This window comes from Oncorhynchus nerka, linkage group LG27, assembly GCF_034236695.1.
Source record: "Oncorhynchus nerka isolate Pitt River linkage group LG27, Oner_Uvic_2.0, whole genome shotgun sequence".
Taxonomy (NCBI): Eukaryota; Metazoa; Chordata; class Actinopteri; order Salmoniformes; family Salmonidae; genus Oncorhynchus; species Oncorhynchus nerka.
Genome location: NC_088422.1, coordinates 24,582,777 through 24,600,409, shown reverse-complemented (window position 1 = coordinate 24,600,409; position 17,633 = coordinate 24,582,777). Strand labels below are relative to the sequence as shown.

Below are 17,633 nucleotides of genomic sequence, written 5' to 3'. Positions count from 1 at the left end.
GAAGGGGATGAGACAGGTTAAAGAAGGATTTTTAAGCCTTGAGACACTTGGAACATGGATTGTGTACGTGTGCCATACAGAAGGTGAATGGACAAGGCAATAGATGTGCGCCTTTGAAAGGGGTATGGTAATAGTAGGTGCCAGGGGTACCAGTTTGTGTCAAGAACTGCAACACTTCTGGGGTTTTCAAGCGCAACAGTTTCCCGTGTGTATCAAGAATTGCCCACCACCTAAAGGACATCAAGCCAACTTGGCACAACTCTGGGAAGCATTGGAGTCAGCATCCCTGTTGAATGCTTTTGACACCTTGTAGAGTCTATTCCCCGACAAATTGAGGCTATTCTGAGGGCAAAATGGGGCGGGCGGGTGTGGGCAGGGGGGTAACTCAATATTAGGAAAGTGTTGCTAGTGTCTGGTATATCAATTTAAGTCTGCTTTGCTATTTCAGAAAATGAATGTAGTTGCCTATAAATGCAATAGCTCCTTCTTACCACTGAATGGGGTGAAAGCACTGCCTAAGGAAGCTCCTATCAACATTTCATGTTGGGGATGTCAACAGGTATGTCTCCACTCTTCACACAGTGATTAGGGATTCATCATTTATGCTCATCCAGACTACAGCTGTAAGAATTACACCATAACCTTACAATCTTAATTATCCCAACAATTTGTTTATATATTGTTAATACCAACTTTGGATTTCCTCATGTGGTCAGGGTCCAGGTCTGTCAATATGAACAAGGTCAGTTTTAGTATCTGATGTGTTGGAGGTGGTGATGTTTCCCATAAGGAACCACTTCAAACGTATTATTTCCCAGTTTGACTCAAAAAGCACATCTCTTTCATTGTTAAATGCAGATGTTGTTCAATCTGACAGTGTTTAGATATCAAAAATAAGGACTGCACGAAGGCACAGATAGACATTACCAAAACCTAGACTTGCAATGCAAGGGTATGTCCGTGTTTTTAGGCCAGAGCTCAGCCCCAAACCAAACTTAAACTTCCGCCCACCTCGGTACCATTTCTCAGGGGTTTTTCCTTTCTTTCCTCTCTCCTCACTCTCTCTCTCCATTGTCCCAGCTTCCTCCCTTCCTCCCTGCTCTCCCCAGCCCCTCGGCCCTCAGCCCATCCTCACATGGAACAGTTGTATCCGGTTACTCTGCATTGTGCTGCGGCTCAATAGGAGCCCTGTTCAGTGTGATAGTGTGTGTGTGTGTGTGTGTGTGGGTGTGTGTGATCACCCCTAGCTAAACTCTCCATTGTAGCTAATCAGGTCAGACAGGACAGTGCCTTTAAAGAGGATGCTGTTACTGTACTGAGATTGGAAGCATAACAGGCAGTAGAGACTGTCTGTGTGACTTCTCAGTTTGCCCTAGCATTATTGGTCCGTCATTGATGTGCTAGCATTGATTTTTAGTATAACGTAAGTCTAATTAATATACGTCTATTGTATTATATACAGTATTTCTGCCATGCTTGTTCAGTTGTTGGTGTATCATTACGATGATGCGATTTTTTGTAAACCTATTTGAGGGGATTATAATGATGATATATTTTATCTATCATGGCAAGACTTAAAATGTTGTACCCCTCTAGGGTGTCACATTGCGCTCTACTAGTGGATCCTTTCGATTGGATACATCCATGATGGCTCCGCCCAATACACATGTATTCTGAGCCAGTCCCTCGCGCCCTTCGGTGACACAGCCCAGCTCACCTGAGGATTCTCATATAGCCATAACAGTCACCTGTACCATCAGGGTCGGAACCCATCACACCACAAACAACTTTTCACAGGACCTGCTTCAGCACACATTCATATGTAAGTACTTTTTTCTTTGAAGTTCTTTATTTTCCAAAAGTTTGTAAATAGATTATGATTATGTATGTTGAACTTATTTCTGTTGTGTGACCTGAAATTGACAGTTAACAGGTTTTTTAGTGTTCGGTAAAGCACGGGTTTCTTTGTATTTTTTCAGTTCACACTGGGGAGGGGAGAGTTAAAACACAATGTACAGTAGGTCTGAAGCAGTGACATCTAGATGCTAAATTCATTTGTCTTGTGCAAGGAGATGGAGATTTCAGCTTCATGGATATTAGATGATTGGATGATTTCAAACATACTGTATTGTTCGCTAAAGCAATATTGACTGAGAGTCTATTGTGCACAATTGACATGAGACATTCAGAATATCATGAGTTTAGATCTGAGCTCTGTGTGCTGTATGTTTCTATAATGACACAACACTGCATTTACAGTGGGTTTATAGTCCAGCTGCTATATGATTACAAATGACAGAATAGTTCAAACAGTGTGTTTTAGTCCTTCTCTACTCTGCTTAGTAGTGTGGTTAAGGTTATGGTTAGATTCTAATTCAGATTTTTAGGAGAGAAATGTAATAACTTTTGCCTTTGCAGCTTGGCCAGTTAGTGACAACTGACAACACTCTACTCTCTCCACCACTCTGCCCCAGCACAGCAGAAACGCACTATGTCCTCCACCTTCTCCATGCGCAGCTACTCAGCCCGCCAGCCATCCTTCTCCAGCATGTCTCTGAGAGACAGCAGTAGTAGTGGTGGCAGGAGCCGCTCCAAAGCCCCTGTCTCCTCCCTGTCCTCTGCCAGCACCCTGTCCCTCTCCCGCTCCCTCTCCATGGGCAACGGGCTCAATGTCCTGGGCGCCCTCTCCTCCCTGAACGGCATGGGTGTGGGCGCCAGCGACAAGGAGACCATGCAGGGCCTGAATGACCGGCTGTCCAACTACCTGGACAAGGTGCGCTCCCTGGAGCGATCCAACGCTGAGCTGGAGCTCAAGATCAAACAACTGATGCTGGAGCGGGCTCCCAAAGGTCACGATATCGAGGGTATGATGGCCCAGGCTCACGCCATTGGACAGGAGGTCAGTGCCCACCTGGCCGTAATGATGAATATGATATGTAATCAGCTGGTCAGTAATTGTGTATAGGTCACAATACCTGGGTACCCTTATTGTTTACATTGTGTAGTCCTATTCCACAAACGTCTCCTGTATGTGCCCTGTCATGCTCCTCAACTTTCTTCTTTCACTAGTACATCAGATCCGACTGCTGTCCTGCGATGGGACACTTTCAGATGTGTATCTATGTGCTTTAGTGTCTAACTTTAAAGTAAATGTGTTCCTTCCTTCCTGCTACTTCTCAGGTGAGAAAGAAGACCCTGGAGAATGCCCGCATCATGCTGGAGATTGATAACGCCAAGCTGGCCGCCGATGACTTCAGGGTCAAGTGAGTGCCAAACATAGAATTAGGAATTAGAATACTAGAATGGACATGAACCTTCTTATGATGGGATAAAGGTCAGCTATTTTGGTCAGGGAGTTGGTCAACCATGGTTTGCCAGTGCTTTCACCCCATTCTGGAACTTTTAGGGTTCATGACATAGCCCCTCTAGTAATTTAATAAGATCTCTATGGTGCCAACACAGAGGGGCTTTTCTTTTACCTGCCTGTCTGTGAGATTCACATGGGAGTGCTAGACTACGTTGCACTTTGGATAAATGACCTCTCTGTCAGGCTGAGAAATAAGAGCCTGCTCCCACGGTACTCACAGACTGAAAGGAGGCCATCAGTTAGCACTGGCCATGATGGATAGATAGATAGATAGGGTCAATGAAACATCATCCATTTCAGAGAAATCTGTGGTTGACAAGGTGAAGCACAAATCAAGAGGCGCCAGAGTTGTCTGTGTCAAGGTCCCTATGTATTCACAATGTACTGATGGTATACAGTCAAATGTTGGAATGCAGCAGTGCTCACAGAATGTGTAGATGTGTCTGCTGACCGAGGTATGGTTAAGTGTGTGTGTTTACCTGCGTGCGTGTGTCTGCATACCGGCATGTGTATCTGTGTGTGTGTCCATGACTGTGTGTTATGCCTTTGTTACCATCCATTTGTGTAGATGGGAGGCTGAGGCCACACTGTGCCAGTCTGTAGAGAGGGACTGTCTGGCTCTCCGGAGGGCCAAGTCAGACCACGACCAGATCATAGCCACCCTGAGAGGAGACCTGGACAGCTTGAAGGAGGAGCTCTACTTCCTCAAGAAGAATCACGATGAGGTGAGAGCTCCGCTGTATGGGTCAAAACTGATGAGTCAATACTGATGGGTCAATACTGATGAGTAATTACACATCAACCTAATCACTTCACACGTTGTCAAACTGTTTTTGGTTCAGGGGAGGTTTGTTCCAGTGCACATAATCTTAAATATGAATTACATCCTCAAAAAAACATGAGGCTTCATATGGTATCCTTATGGCATCTTGTTTTACTTCGTAAAATGTTTATTATTTCAGGCAAATGGTGCTTGTTGGTACATGGGTAATTGTGTTCAAATTAAAAATATATTCTCATTTGGTACGTGAATACAGTTTCATTCCCCCATGCATGTTGAATGTCACTGAAATATAATCACGGGTAGAATGACCACACCCTGTACTACTTGTAGTCTTTGAGTCTAGTGATACTATGATCATACAGACTACTGCACACACACACACACACATCATTACGTAAGCTCCACTAGCCACAGGGAGTGTGTGTGTTTGGACAGCCAGGTGTGGTGTCCAGGATGTGGCCAACAACTCAGGCTCCCTAGTAAAAATTATATCTCCCACACACACACACAATATTACCTCTGAATAATTCATAATAATAATAAATAATTTATTGGGTTCTTATATTTGTGCTAATTCACATATGTACAAGTGTATATTAACAGACAATAGAGTGTCAATGTTTCCATCAGATACCTTTTTAAGAGCTCACCTGGCTGCCTCCCCATAGAACCAGAACTGCTTCCTGCAACACTAACTCAAAAAAGTTCTGGGACACTGTTAAGTCCATGGAGAATAAGAACACCTCCTCCCAGCTGCCCACTGCACTGAAGATAGGAAACACTGTCACCACTGATAAATCCACCATAATTGAGAATTTCAATAAGCATTTTTCTACGGCTGGCCAGTCTTTCCACCTGGCTACTCCTACCCCGGTCAACAGCACTGCACCCCCAACAGCTACTCGCCCAAGCCTTCCCCATTTCTCCTTCTCCCAAATCCGTTCAGCTGATGTTCTGAAAGAGCTGCAAAATCTGGACCCCTACAAATCAGCCGGGCTAGACAATCTGGACCCTTTCTTTCTAAAATTACCTGCCGAAATTGTTGCCACCCCTATTACTAGCCTGTTCAACCTCTCTTTCGTGTCGTCTGAGATTCCCAAAGATTGGAAAGCAGCTGCGGTCATCCCCCTCTTCAAAGGGGGGGGGGACACTCTTGACCCAAACTGCTACAGACCTATATCTATCCTACCATGCCTTTCTAAGGTCTTCGAAAGCCAAGTCAACAAACAGATTACCGACCATTTCGAATCTCACCATACCTTCTCTGCTATGCAATCTGGTTTCAGAGCTGGTCATGGGTGCACCTCAGCCACGCTCAAGGTCCTAAACAATATCTTAACCGCCATTGATAAGAAACATTACTGTGAAGCCGTATTCATTGATCTGGCCAAGGCTTTCGACTCTGTCAATCACCACATCCTCATCGGCAGACTCGACAGCCTTGGTTTCTCAAATTATTGCCTCGCCTGGTTCACCAACTACTTCTCTGATAGAATTCAGTGTGTCAAATCGGAGGGTCTGCTGTCTGGACCTCTGGCAGTCTCTATGGGGGTGCCACAGGGTTCAATTCTTGGACCGACTCTCTTCTCTGTATACATCAATGAGGTCGCTCTTGCTGCTGGTGAGTCTCTGATCCACCTCTACGCAGACGACATCATTCTGTATACTTCTGGCCCTTCTTTGGACACTGTGTTAACAACCCTCCAGGCAAGCTTCAATGCCATACAACTCTCCTTCCGTGGCCTCCAATTGCTCTTAAATACAAGTAAAACTAAATGCATGCTCTTCAACCGATCGCTACCTGCACCTACCCGCCTGTCCAATATCACTACTCTGGACGGCTCTGACTTAGAATACGTGGACAACTACAAATACTTAGGTGTCTGGTTAGACTGTAAACTCTCCTTCCAGACCCATATCAAACATCTCCAATCCAAAGTTAAATCTAGAATTGGCTTCCTATTTCGCAACAAAGCATCCTTCACTCATGCTGCCAAACATACCCTTGTAAAACTGACCATCCTACCAATCCTCGACTTTGGCGATGTCATTTACAAAATAGCCTCCAATACCCTACTCAACAAATTGGATGCAGTCTATCACAGTGCAATCCGTTTTGTCACCAAAGCCCCATATACTACCCACCATTGCGACCTGTACACTCTCGTTGGCTGGCCCTCGCTTCATACTCGTCGCCAAACCCACTGGCTCCGTGTCATCTACAAGACCCTGCTAGGTAAAGTCCCCCCTTATCTCAGCTCGCTGGTCACCATAGCATCTCCCACCTGTAGCACACGCTCCAGCAGGTATATCTCTCTAGTCACCCCCAAAACCAATTCTTTCTTTGGCCGCCTCTCCTTCCAGTTCTCTGCTGCCAATGACTGGAACGAACTACAAAAATCTCTGAAACTGGAAACACTTATCTCCCTCACTAGCTTTAAGCACCAACTGTCAGAGCAGCTCACAGATTACTGCACCTGTACATAGCCCACCTATAATTTAATCCAAACAACTACCTCTCCCCCTACTGTATTTATTTATTTTGCTCCTTTGCACCCCATTATTTTTATTTCTACTTTGCACATTCTTCCATTGCAAAACTACCATTCCAGTGTTTTACTTGCTATATTGTATTTACTTCGCCACCATGGCCTTTTTTGCCTTTACCTCCCTTCTCACCTCATTTGCTCACATTGTATATAGACTTGTTTATACTGTATTATTGACTGTATGTTTGTTTTACTCCATGTGTAACTCTGTGCCGTTGTATCTGTTGAACTGCTTTGCTTTATCTTGGCCAGGTCGCAATTGTAAATGAGAACTTGTTCTCAACTTGCCTACCTGGTTAAATAAAGGTTAAATAAAAATAAATAAAAAACCAGCAACAACACACTGACCTCAACTGTCGCCTGACATCTGGGTGTTAGTGTGTAGACATTGATTAGAACCTATCAGTATCAGCCATTACAGTTTTCAATTTTCAGGCCACTGAATGTGTTTGTCTCTCTCTATCAGGGTTGGGGTCAATTCCATTCCAATTCTAACTCCAGTTTCATTCCTGAGGTGACTGCATTGAAATGGAGTTGACCCCAACTATGGTCTCTGTCCCTGTAGGAGATGGGCTCCATGAAGGCCCGTATGGCCAACGAGCAGGTGAATGTGGAGGTGGATGCAGCCCAGGGCCCAGACCTTGGGGCCATTATGGCTGAGCTGAGGAACCAGTATGAGGGCATTGCGCGTAAGAACAAGGAGGACTCAGAGACCTGGTACCTTAAGAAGGTCAGTGAGACATCTGACATGGTAATGATGAAGAACTCAGCTGAGCTCAGTAGGATGTCTACAGTATATCATCTGTGTTTGTGAACGTAGTACTGTATGTGGGTAGATGTACTTATGACTGCTGTGTGTATGCAACACTGCTGGTGCAATGGAATACTTATTCAGTGTCAGCCTGATTGTTTACTGTATGTACACGTATGATATGTGTGTGTGTGTGTGTGTGTGTGTGCGTGCACTTGTGTCTGTGTGTGTGTGTGTGTATGTGTGTGTACGTGTGTGTGTGTTTTGCAGCTGGAGTCAGTGCAGTCAGAGGTAAAGGAGAGCGGTGAGGCGCTACGCTGTGCTCAGAGTGAGCTCAGCGAGAGACGCCGCTTCCTACAGGCCCTGGAGGGGGAACTGGACAGTCTGCGCAAACAGGTACTGCAGCAGTCCTTCAGCTGTCCAAACACCACCTTCTGTCGACACGCCCCTTTCAGTCCAGACACACACGCTTCAGCTGTACAGACACAGCCCCTTTCTGTCCAGACACACCCCTTTCAACAGTCCAGACACACACCCTTTCTGTCCAGACACACCCTTATCTGTCCTCTACCATTTCCTCGGCCTCTACCAATGCTTTCTCCCTGATGAGAAGCAGGGTTGGGGTCAATTCATTTTGGATTTTGAGGATACTGAATCACTGGGCATCATTGTAAAATGAACCCTGTGGGAGGTGCATGGAAAAACACTGCTCAAATAGATTGAGTCATCCTCTCTTAGTGTGTTGCTTCACATCTGCATCTGTTTTGCCATTATAAAGAAACAGTGCTGCAGTGCACACAGTGAATATCCTCTGCTCTCCTGAGTGAATGGAGGTAAATGGAGATCAATTCATCAATGTGTCAGGACCCAGACAGAGCCAGACAAATCAAGGTCATATCTGTGGCACTGTCAGTAACATGTGAGGGTAGATATATACATCCCGCAGCAGCTCCAGATCTACATAGAGAAGGCGCTGGTTTGGAAAACAGATCCTGTGTGTTTGTTCAACCTGATAAAGAACCTAATGTCTCTATAAGCTGAAGAATGATGAGTGAGGATGACACTCCCTGGTCTTGCTGGTCAATTGGTGAGGGTTGACAGATGGTAAATTGATGAGCCAGGTGTGGAATTCGAGAGCCATATACAGACTGTGTAGTTCTACTCAGGAGCATATAACATGGCTGCTGTGTCTGTATATAATATTAGTGCGCCAGCTTGAAAAGTGATGAGCTAGTGCCAAGCTACAACAATTTGGCAGCCATATTTGTGTATAACATAAGCATTACAGTGATGAGTGGTGTAGTGGTAAGACACTATCACATTTCTAGCATGCCTGAGTATAAAATTAGCGCCTTAGCTTAGCGACGATCCCAACATCTAGCTAAACAAAGTAGGTTAACTTGGCTGCCCTGGCCTGTCCTGTCTGTTCCCAATGCAGGTGGGTGTGTTGGAAGGGAACCTGAGAGAGACAGGCCATAAGTATGCTCTGGAGATGGACAGTCTGCAAGCCATGCTGTCTCAGCTGGAGGAGGAGCTGTCCCAGCTGCGTCTGGACATGCAGCGCAACAAGACAGACTATGAACAGCTGCTCCGCATCAAGCAGAACCTGGAGCTGGAGATCGCCACCTACAGGAGACTGCTGGAGGGAGAGGAAGTGTGAGTCCCTCTATAGATTTATTTTAATATTTGTATTCATTTTTTAAGCTCAGATTTACACAGACATAATTATTATGAAGATTGACATTCCCTCACCTCCCTCACTGACATTCCCTCAGATTTGAACATAAATACAGTAAGATACTGGGGGAGAATTCTTCTTCTTGGTATGAGTTATTTGGAAACAAGCCTGAGCCTTGGTGAACTGTCGTCTAATTCAGACGGTAAATGAGACAAGAGCCTGGTGACAATGCTACCACTGTATGTGTGACTTAGCTTACTTCCGTCATATGTACACTGAACAAAAACATAAACGCAACATGTAAAGTGTTGGTTCCATGTTTCATGAGCTGAAGTAAAAGATCCCAGAAATGTTCCATATGCACAAAAAGCTTATATGTCTCAAATTCTGTGCACAAATATGTTTACAATCCTGTTAGTGAGCATTTTTTCTTTGCCATGATAATCCATCCACCTGACATTTGTGGCATATTAAGAAGCTGATTCAACAGCATTACCATTACACAGGTACACCTTGTGCTGGGGAAAATAAAAGGCCACTTTAAATGTACAGTTTTGTCACACAACACAATTTCACAGATGTATCAAGTTTTGAGAGAGGGTGCAATTGGAATGCTGACGGAAGGAATGTCCAAAAGGGCTGTTGCCAGAGAATGTAATGTTCATTTCTCTACCATAAGCCAGAGATTGGTGGTCAAACATCATGTTCTAAAACATTGTTTTAGAAAATTTGTCAAAATGTCCAACAGGCTTCACAACCGCAGACCACGTGTAAGGTGCCATGTGGGGAAGCAGTTTACTGACATCAATGTTATGAACATAGTGCAACATGGTGGCGGTGGGGTTATGGTATGGGCAGGCATAAACTACGGACAACGAACACAACTGCATTTTAGCGATGGCAATTTGGATGCACAGAGACACCATGACGAGATCCTGAGGCCCATTGTTGTGCCATTCCTCCGCCTCCATCACCTCATGTTTCAGCATGATAATGCACAGCCCCATGTCACAAGGATCTATACACAATTCCTGGAAGCTGAAAGTTCTTCCATGACCTACAGTCGCGGCCAAAAGTTTTGAGAATGACACAAATATTAATTTTCACAAGGTCTGCTGCCTCAGTTTGTTTGATGGAAATTTGCATATACTCCAGAATGTTATGAAGAGTGATCAGATGAATTGCAATTAATTGCAAAGTCCCTATTTGCCATGCAAATGAACTGAATCCCCACCCCAAAACATTTCCACTGCATTTCAGCCCTGCCACAAAAGGGCCAGCTGACATCAGGTCAGTGATTATCTTGTTAACACAGGTGTGAGTATTGACGAGGACAAGGCTGGAGATCACTCTGTCATGCTGATTGAGTTCGAATAACAGACTGGAAGCTTCAAAAGGAGGGTGGTGCTTGGAATCATTGTTCTTCCTCTGTCAACCATGGTTTCTGCAAGGAAACACGTGCCGTCATCATTGCTTTGCACAAAAAGGGCTTCACAGGCAAGGATATTGCTGCCAGTAAGATTGCACCTAAAACAACCATTTATCGGATCACCAAGAACTTCAAGGAGAGCAGTTCAATTGTTGTGAAGAAGGCTTCAGGGCGCCCAAGAAATCCAGCTAACACAAGGACCGTCTCGTAAAGTTGATTCAGTAGCAGGATCGGGGCACCACCAGTACAGAGCTTCCTCCGGAATGGCAGCAGGCAGGTGTGAGTGCATCTGCACGCACAGTGAGGCGAAGAGTTTTGTAGGATGGCCTGGTGTCAAGGAGGGCAGCAAAGAAGCCAATTCTCTCCATGAAAAACATCAGGGACAGACTGCAAAAGGTACAGGGATTGGACTGCTGAGGACTGGGGTAAAGTCATTTTCTCTGATGAATCCCCTTTCTGATTGTTTGGGGCATCCGGAAAAAAGCTTGTCCGGAGAAGACAAGGTGAGCGCTACCATCAGTCCTGTGTCATACCAACAGTAAAGCATCCTGAGACCATTCATGTGTGGGGTTGCTTCTCAGCCAAGGGAGTGGGCTCACTCATAATCTTGCCTAAGAACACAGCCATGAATAAAGAATGGTACCAACACATCCTCCAAGAGCAACTTCTCCCAACCATCCAGGAACAGTTTGGTGACGAACAATGCCTTTTCCAGCATGATGGATCACCTTGCCATAAGGCAAAAGTGATAACTAAGTGGCTCGGGGAACAAAACATCGATATTTTGGGTCCATGGTCTGGAAACTCCCCAGACCTTAATCCCATTGGGAACTTGTGTCAATCCTCAAGAGGCGGGTGGACAAAAAAAAAAACACAAATTCTGACAAACTCCAAGCATTGATTATGCAAGAATGGGCTGCCATCAGTGGCCCAGACAGCGTGGCCCAGACAGCATGCCAGGACGGATTGCAGAGGACTTGAAAAAGAAGGGTCAACACTGCAAATATCGACTCTTTGCATTAACTTCATGTAATTGTCAATAAAAGCCGTTGACACTTATGAAATGCTTGTAGGTTAGATTACTCGTTGGTTATTACTGCATTGTTGGAACTAGAAGCACAAGCATTTCGCTACACTCGCATTAACATCTGCTAACCATGTGTATGTGACAGACAAATAAAATTAGATTTTATTTGATTTAATTATACTTCAGTATTCCATAGTAACATCTGACAAAAATATCTAAAGACACTGAACAGCAAACTTTGTGGAAATTAATATTTGTGTCAGTCTCAAAAATTTTGGCCACGACTGTACATATTTAACAGACATGTCACCCGTTGAGCATGTTTGAGATGCTCTGGATTGACAGCTTGTTCCAGTTTCCGCCAATATCCAGCAACTTCGCACTGCCATTGAAGAGGAGTAGGACAACATTCCACAAGCCAATGGCAGTCACGCCCCAAACTTTAAAAAAAAACTTCTTAGGGGGCGGTATTTTCACGTCCGGATGAAAAGCGTGCCCAAAGTAAACTGCCTGCTACTCAGGCCCAGAAGCTAGGATATGCATATTATTAGTAGATTTGGATAGAAACCACTTTGAAGTTTCTAAAACTGTTTGAAGATGTCTGTGAGTATAACAGAACTTATTTGGCAGGCGAAACCCCGGGGACAAACCATCTAGGAAAAACATTTTTTGAGGTCACTCTCTTTTCAATGGGTTTTCTACAGGGATCTGGATTTCTAAGGCACTTGCTTGCAGTTCCTATCGCTTCCACTAGACGTCAACAGTCTTTAGAAATTGGTTGATGTTTATCCTTTGTGTAATGAAGAAGTAGGGCAGTTCAGAACGAGGGTTGAGTGAAGTGTACTGTTTGTTAAGAGGCGTGCGACCTGAAAGCACGCCCCACTTTGTTTTCGTCCGGTATTGAACACAGTTTATCCTGTCTTAAATTGTATCAATTATTTACGTTAAAAAATACCTAAAGTTGTATTAGGAGAGTTGTTTGAAATGTTTGGAACAAGTTTACATGTAATTTACTAGATATTTTGTAGTCATGTGGCGCGAGTTGGAACCAGTGTTTTTCTGGATCAAACGCGCCAAATAAATGGACATTTTGGGTATATAACGACGGAATTTATCGAACAAAATGACCGTTTGTGATGTTTATGGGACATTTTGGAGTGCCAACAAAAGAAGATCTTTAAAGGTAAGGCATTAATTATATCGTTATTTCTGAGCTTTGTGTCGCGCCCGGCGGGTTGAAATATGAATGTCATGTGTTTGTTTTGTGGGGTGCTATCCTCTGATAATCGCATGGTTTTCTTTTGCCGTAAAGCCTTTTTCAAATCTGACACATTGGCTGGATTAACAACAAGTGTAGCTTTAATTTGATGTATTGCATGTGTGATTTCATGAAAGTTTAATATTTATAGTAATTTAATTGGAATTTGGCGCTCTGCCATTTCACCGGATGTTGTCAAATCGATCCCGTAACGGGATTTGATCCCTAAGAAGTTTTAAAGGTATCTGTGGCCAACAGATGCATATCTGTATTCCCAGTCATGTGAAATCTAAAGATTAGAGCCTAATGAATTTATTTCAATTGACTGATTTCCTTATATGAACTGTAACTCTGTAAAATCTTTGAAACTGTCGCATGTTGCATTTATATTTTTGTTCAGTGTAAGTAAATTGTGTTTTATTGATTTGACTTTCAGGATCAAGGAAATGCCTCCAACTAAAAGTAAGTACATTGTCAGATAATTTCTTCTCTAACCTCTATCCCAGCCTTTAAAATCCTGGCAGCCATTTTGTGCCACACACCAGCTATTACAGTGTACTAGTGCTGATAAGTGGAAACTGAAACTGTGGATCTGTTCTGTGTTACAGAGGAGCCCGAGGTGAGGACCAGGAAGATCGTCAAGGTGGTCACCCAGACCATGATCAACGGCAGGGTAGTGGAAGAATCCAGTGAGGTGGAGCAGATCAAAGACAGCAAGAAATAAGATAATCAGCTCCATTCGTTTATATCTTCATTATCTTCCTCTTCATCACATACACAGAGCCTTGGCCCTCCACATTCTAGTTGAAATCACACATTTGTAAAAGAATGCTTTTTAATCTACAAACAAGGACAGTCTGAGTCGACTAAGGAGATGTTCGACCACCAATCTCTGGACATGCAATAACTGGAGACTAAAATGTGGGAAATGTGTGGGGTCAATGTATAATCAATATTGGGAATATATAATTTGGGGTTTATTTGAGAAATAGTAAACAGTAGTAGGCTAATTGTGGACTAGAAGTGTGTCTGTTTTTATCTGAGCGGGAGAGCATGAGAGATCCCTTCAACATTCTACTTTACATTAAGTTCTTTACGGCATATAGTAACTTTGCAACTATGCTGTACATTCACCAAAATGTAATTATGCCTATATTGTAGCTGCAGATAAATGTAATGATTGTATTGTAATGAAAGGAAACTCTCTGTTAGCAGTAGTTACAAAGTGGAATACAACTAAAAGTAAGTACATTGTCAGATCATTTCCATATGGAATTGTATTAAATATAATATATATATATACATATATATATACACACACTACCGTTCAAATGTTTGGGGTCACTTAGCAATGTCCTTGTTTTTGAAAGAAAAGCAACATTTTTGTCCATTAAAATAACATAAAATTGATCAGGAATACAGTGTAGACATTGTTAATGTTGTAAATTACTATTATAGTTGGAAACGGCAGATTTTTAATGGAATATCTAAATAGGCGTACAGAGGCCAATTATCAGCAACCATCACTCCTGTGTTCCAATGGCACGTTGTGTTAGCTAATCCAAGTGTATAATTTTAAAAGGCTAATTGAAAACCATTTTGCAATTATGTTAGGACAGCTGAAAACTGTTGTCCTGATTAAAGAAGCAATAAAACTGCCTTTCTTTAGACTGGTTGAGTATCTGGAGCATCAGCATTTGTGGGTTCAATTACAGGCTCAAAATGGCCAGGAACAAATAACTTTCTTCTGAAAATCGTCAGTCTATTCTTGTTCTGAGAATTGAAGGTTATTCCATGTGAGAACTTGCCAAGAAACTGAAGATCTTGTACAACGCTGTGTGCTACTCCCTTCACAGAACAAACTGGCTATAACCAGAATAGAAAGAGGAGTGGGAGGCCCTGGTGCACAACTGAGCAAGATGATAGGTACATTAGAGTGTCTATTTTGTCCTCAACTGGCAGCTTCATTAAATAGTATCCGCAAAACACCAGTCTCAACGTCAACAGTGAAGAGGCGACTCCGGGACGCTGGCCTTGTAGGCAGAGTTCCTCTCTCTGTCCAGTGTCAGTGTTCTTTTCTCCATCTTCATCTTTTCTTTTTGTTGGCCAGTCTGAGATATGGCTTTTTCTTTGCAACTTCCATCCCTCTCCTTGGTCAAATAGCCCTTACAAAGCCTGGAGGTGTGTTTTGGATCATTGTCCTGTTGGAAAACGAATGATAGTCCACTAAGCACAAACCAGACGGGATGGCATATCGCTGCAGAATGCTGTGGTAGCCATGGTGGTTAAGTGTGCCTTGAATTGTAAATAAATCACTGACAGTGTCACCAGCAAAGCACCCCCACACCTCCTCCTCCATGCTTCACAGTGGGAACCACATATGCGGAGATCATCCGTTCACCTACTCTGTGTCTCACAAAGACACGCGGTTGGGACCAAAAATCTCAAATTTGAACTCATCAGACCAGACAGATTTCCACCGGTCTAATGTGCATTGCTCATGTTTCTTGGCCCACTAAGTCTCTTATTATTATTGATGTCCTTTAGTAGTGTTTTTTTTGCAGCAATTCAACCATCTCCTCTGAACCGTTGATGTTGAGATGTGTCTGTTACATCAAGTCTGTGAAGCATTTATTTGGGCTGCAATCTGAGGTGCAGTTAACTCTCATGAACTTATCCTCTGCAGCAGAGGAAACTCTGGGTCTTCCTTTCCTGTGGCGGTCCTCAGGAGAGCCAGTTTGATCATAGCGCTTGATGGTTTTGCGACTGAAAGTTTATTCAAGTGCAAAATTCTTGGAATATTCTTGATTGACTGACCTTCATTTCTTAAATTAATGATGGACTGTAATTTCTCTTTGCTTATTTGAGCTGTTCTTGCTATAATATGGATTTGGTCTTTTACCAAATATGGCTATCTTCTGTATACCACCCCTACCTTGTCACAGCACAACTGATTGGCTCAAACGCATTAAGAAGGAAAGAGATTCCATAAATTAACTTTTAACAAGGCACACCTGTTAATTGAAATGCATTCCAGGTCACTACCTCATGAGGCTGGTTGAGAGAATATCAAGAGTGTGCAAAGCTGTCATCAAGGCAAAGGGTGGCTACTTTGAAGAATCTTAAATATAAAATAGATTTGGATTTGTTTAATACTTTTTTGGTTACTACATGATTCCATATGTGTTATTTCATAGTTTTGATGTCTTCACTATTATTCTACAATGTAGAAAAAAGTTAAACTAAATAAAAGCCCTTGAATGAGTGGGTGTGTACAAACTTTTGACGGGTACTTTATATGCTGTCATAGTGGTGACACAAGGCTACATGGAAAATCTATGGAAGAATAATCAGGGACTGAAAATAATAGGGAGGCAGAAACTGAAGAGAGGCCCAAATACAGTAGTCTCAGATGTGTGAGAGAGTGTGTGTGTGTGTGTGTGTGAGAGAGAGAGAGAGAGAGAGAGAGAGAGAGAGAGAGAGAGAGAGAGAGATGTCTAAATAACGTCTCAAACGTTTCTGCAAACACGTTAGTTTGCAATGACAACAGTGACGCCCTTGACAGCATAGGCAGGCAGTACAATTGATGCCATGAAAAGCATTGTATTGTCCTGTTTTTCTGGATTATTGTGCTACGCATAGAGTTAAGATCAGGTGTCATGTCAGTTATAATACCATCTATGGCTACTGTCACCTGCCCCAAATTGACCAACCCACAAAATAAGAATAATCTTTCCATTGTCTATCTAAGTTCTTTATTACTCTTGTTAACCTGGATGATCAGTTGTAGATAAGGGACAAACTTTTATCTGCTACCACTTTATAATGAGCCCGTGTAACTCAATATCTATGAAGTGCACAATGCTACTTTTTCAAAGCACCCTTTTTTCTACCCTTTTCACTGCCCTGACCTCTAATCACTGAGGCCCTCACTAGTGTGTGAAGTTCCCCAGTGACATCTGAGTGTGTGTGTGTGTGTGTGCACCCAGCCAGCTACAGGTATCGGACCCTGTAATGCCATAGAAACCATGGTAAGTATAATAGCATATCTGAGTGAAGTATTAATGTTGTTTTTATATGAAAAAACCTGTAATAGTGATCAGCTACTGTATGTATTTGCTAAGCAGCTGAGGTACTGAGGTCACTGAAGCACTGTATATAACATGATGCCTCCTCCACTCACATGTATCAATCTACCCTAAGTATGCAAATCTCTATGGATAATCCGCAACATCATATTTACAGTATGGAGGCTTATTTCATGACAGTCATTTGACGACTGTGTAGAGTATAGTCTATTGACAATATGAAATATTCATTTCATGTTCTCTATATTGTTAAATGATACAGTGGGCCGCTGACATACATTTTCACAATACAAAGACTATGACATAGTGTCAGTGGTCATATGAACCAGGAGGGTTTAGTGCAGCAGAATAAAGAGAAACTATCAGGGGGAATAGCGGCACCAAAAATACACCTATGCGAGTCACATCCACGTTCAACATGAAAGTACATTTTTCCAACAGGAACTGTTATTGTGAGTTGGAGAGAGATATTATGTTTAACGTTATATGCCACACAAAAGATTATGAATGGCTTTGTCTCACCGTCATACTTTTGAAGAACAACTGAATGGAAGACGAGACAACATCACGGAGGGGCTGTGGTTACTCAAGGCATTCATTTATGAGGTCACACACACCAGCGTGCAGGTGTAGGTCAGACTGCCCAAAGAGTCAAACGAAACATACTTTATGAATTTCTGAGCACCTCCAAGACGTATGAAA

The 17,633-nt window shown here is 43.0% G+C and overlaps 1 protein-coding gene across 2 annotated transcripts; it reads left to right on the top strand.

Moving 5' to 3' along the window:
• The first annotated feature begins 1,327 nt into the window (after positions 1 to 1,327).
• LOC115111430 (keratin, type I cytoskeletal 18-like) lies at positions 1,328 to 16,108 on the top strand. Of its 2 annotated transcripts, none has more exons than XM_029637465.2 (10): positions 1,328 to 1,423; positions 1,597 to 1,822; positions 2,480 to 2,899; positions 3,181 to 3,263; positions 3,936 to 4,092; positions 7,266 to 7,430; positions 7,722 to 7,847; positions 8,890 to 9,107; positions 13,280 to 13,305; positions 13,452 to 16,108. In XM_029637465.2, exons 3-10 carry the CDS (start codon positions 2,492 to 2,494, stop codon positions 13,565 to 13,567), a joined length of 1,299 nt encoding a protein of 432 aa, XP_029493325.1. In that variant the 5' UTR covers positions 1,328 to 1,423; positions 1,597 to 1,822; positions 2,480 to 2,491; the 3' UTR covers positions 13,568 to 16,108. The 2 variants fall into 2 exon arrangements, with proteins under 2 accessions (XP_029493325.1, XP_029493324.1); XM_029637464.2 differs by having other exon boundaries at positions 2,475 to 2,899.
• The last annotated feature ends 1,525 nt before the right edge of the window (positions 16,109 to 17,633 follow it).

Excerpts from the sequence above, each read along its gene's own strand:
- LOC115111430 (XM_029637465.2), top strand. The coding sequence starts at position 2,492 with ATGTCCTCCACCTTCTCCATGCGCAGCTACTCAGCCCGCCAGCCATCC. Across the intron at positions 2,900-3,180 it reads CTCACGCCATTGGACAGGAG|GTGAGAAAGAAGACCCTGGA; the intron begins GTCAGTGCCCAC and ends GCTACTTCTCAG. Across the intron at positions 7,848-8,889 it reads TGGACAGTCTGCGCAAACAG|GTGGGTGTGTTGGAAGGGAA; the intron begins GTACTGCAGCAG and ends TTCCCAATGCAG.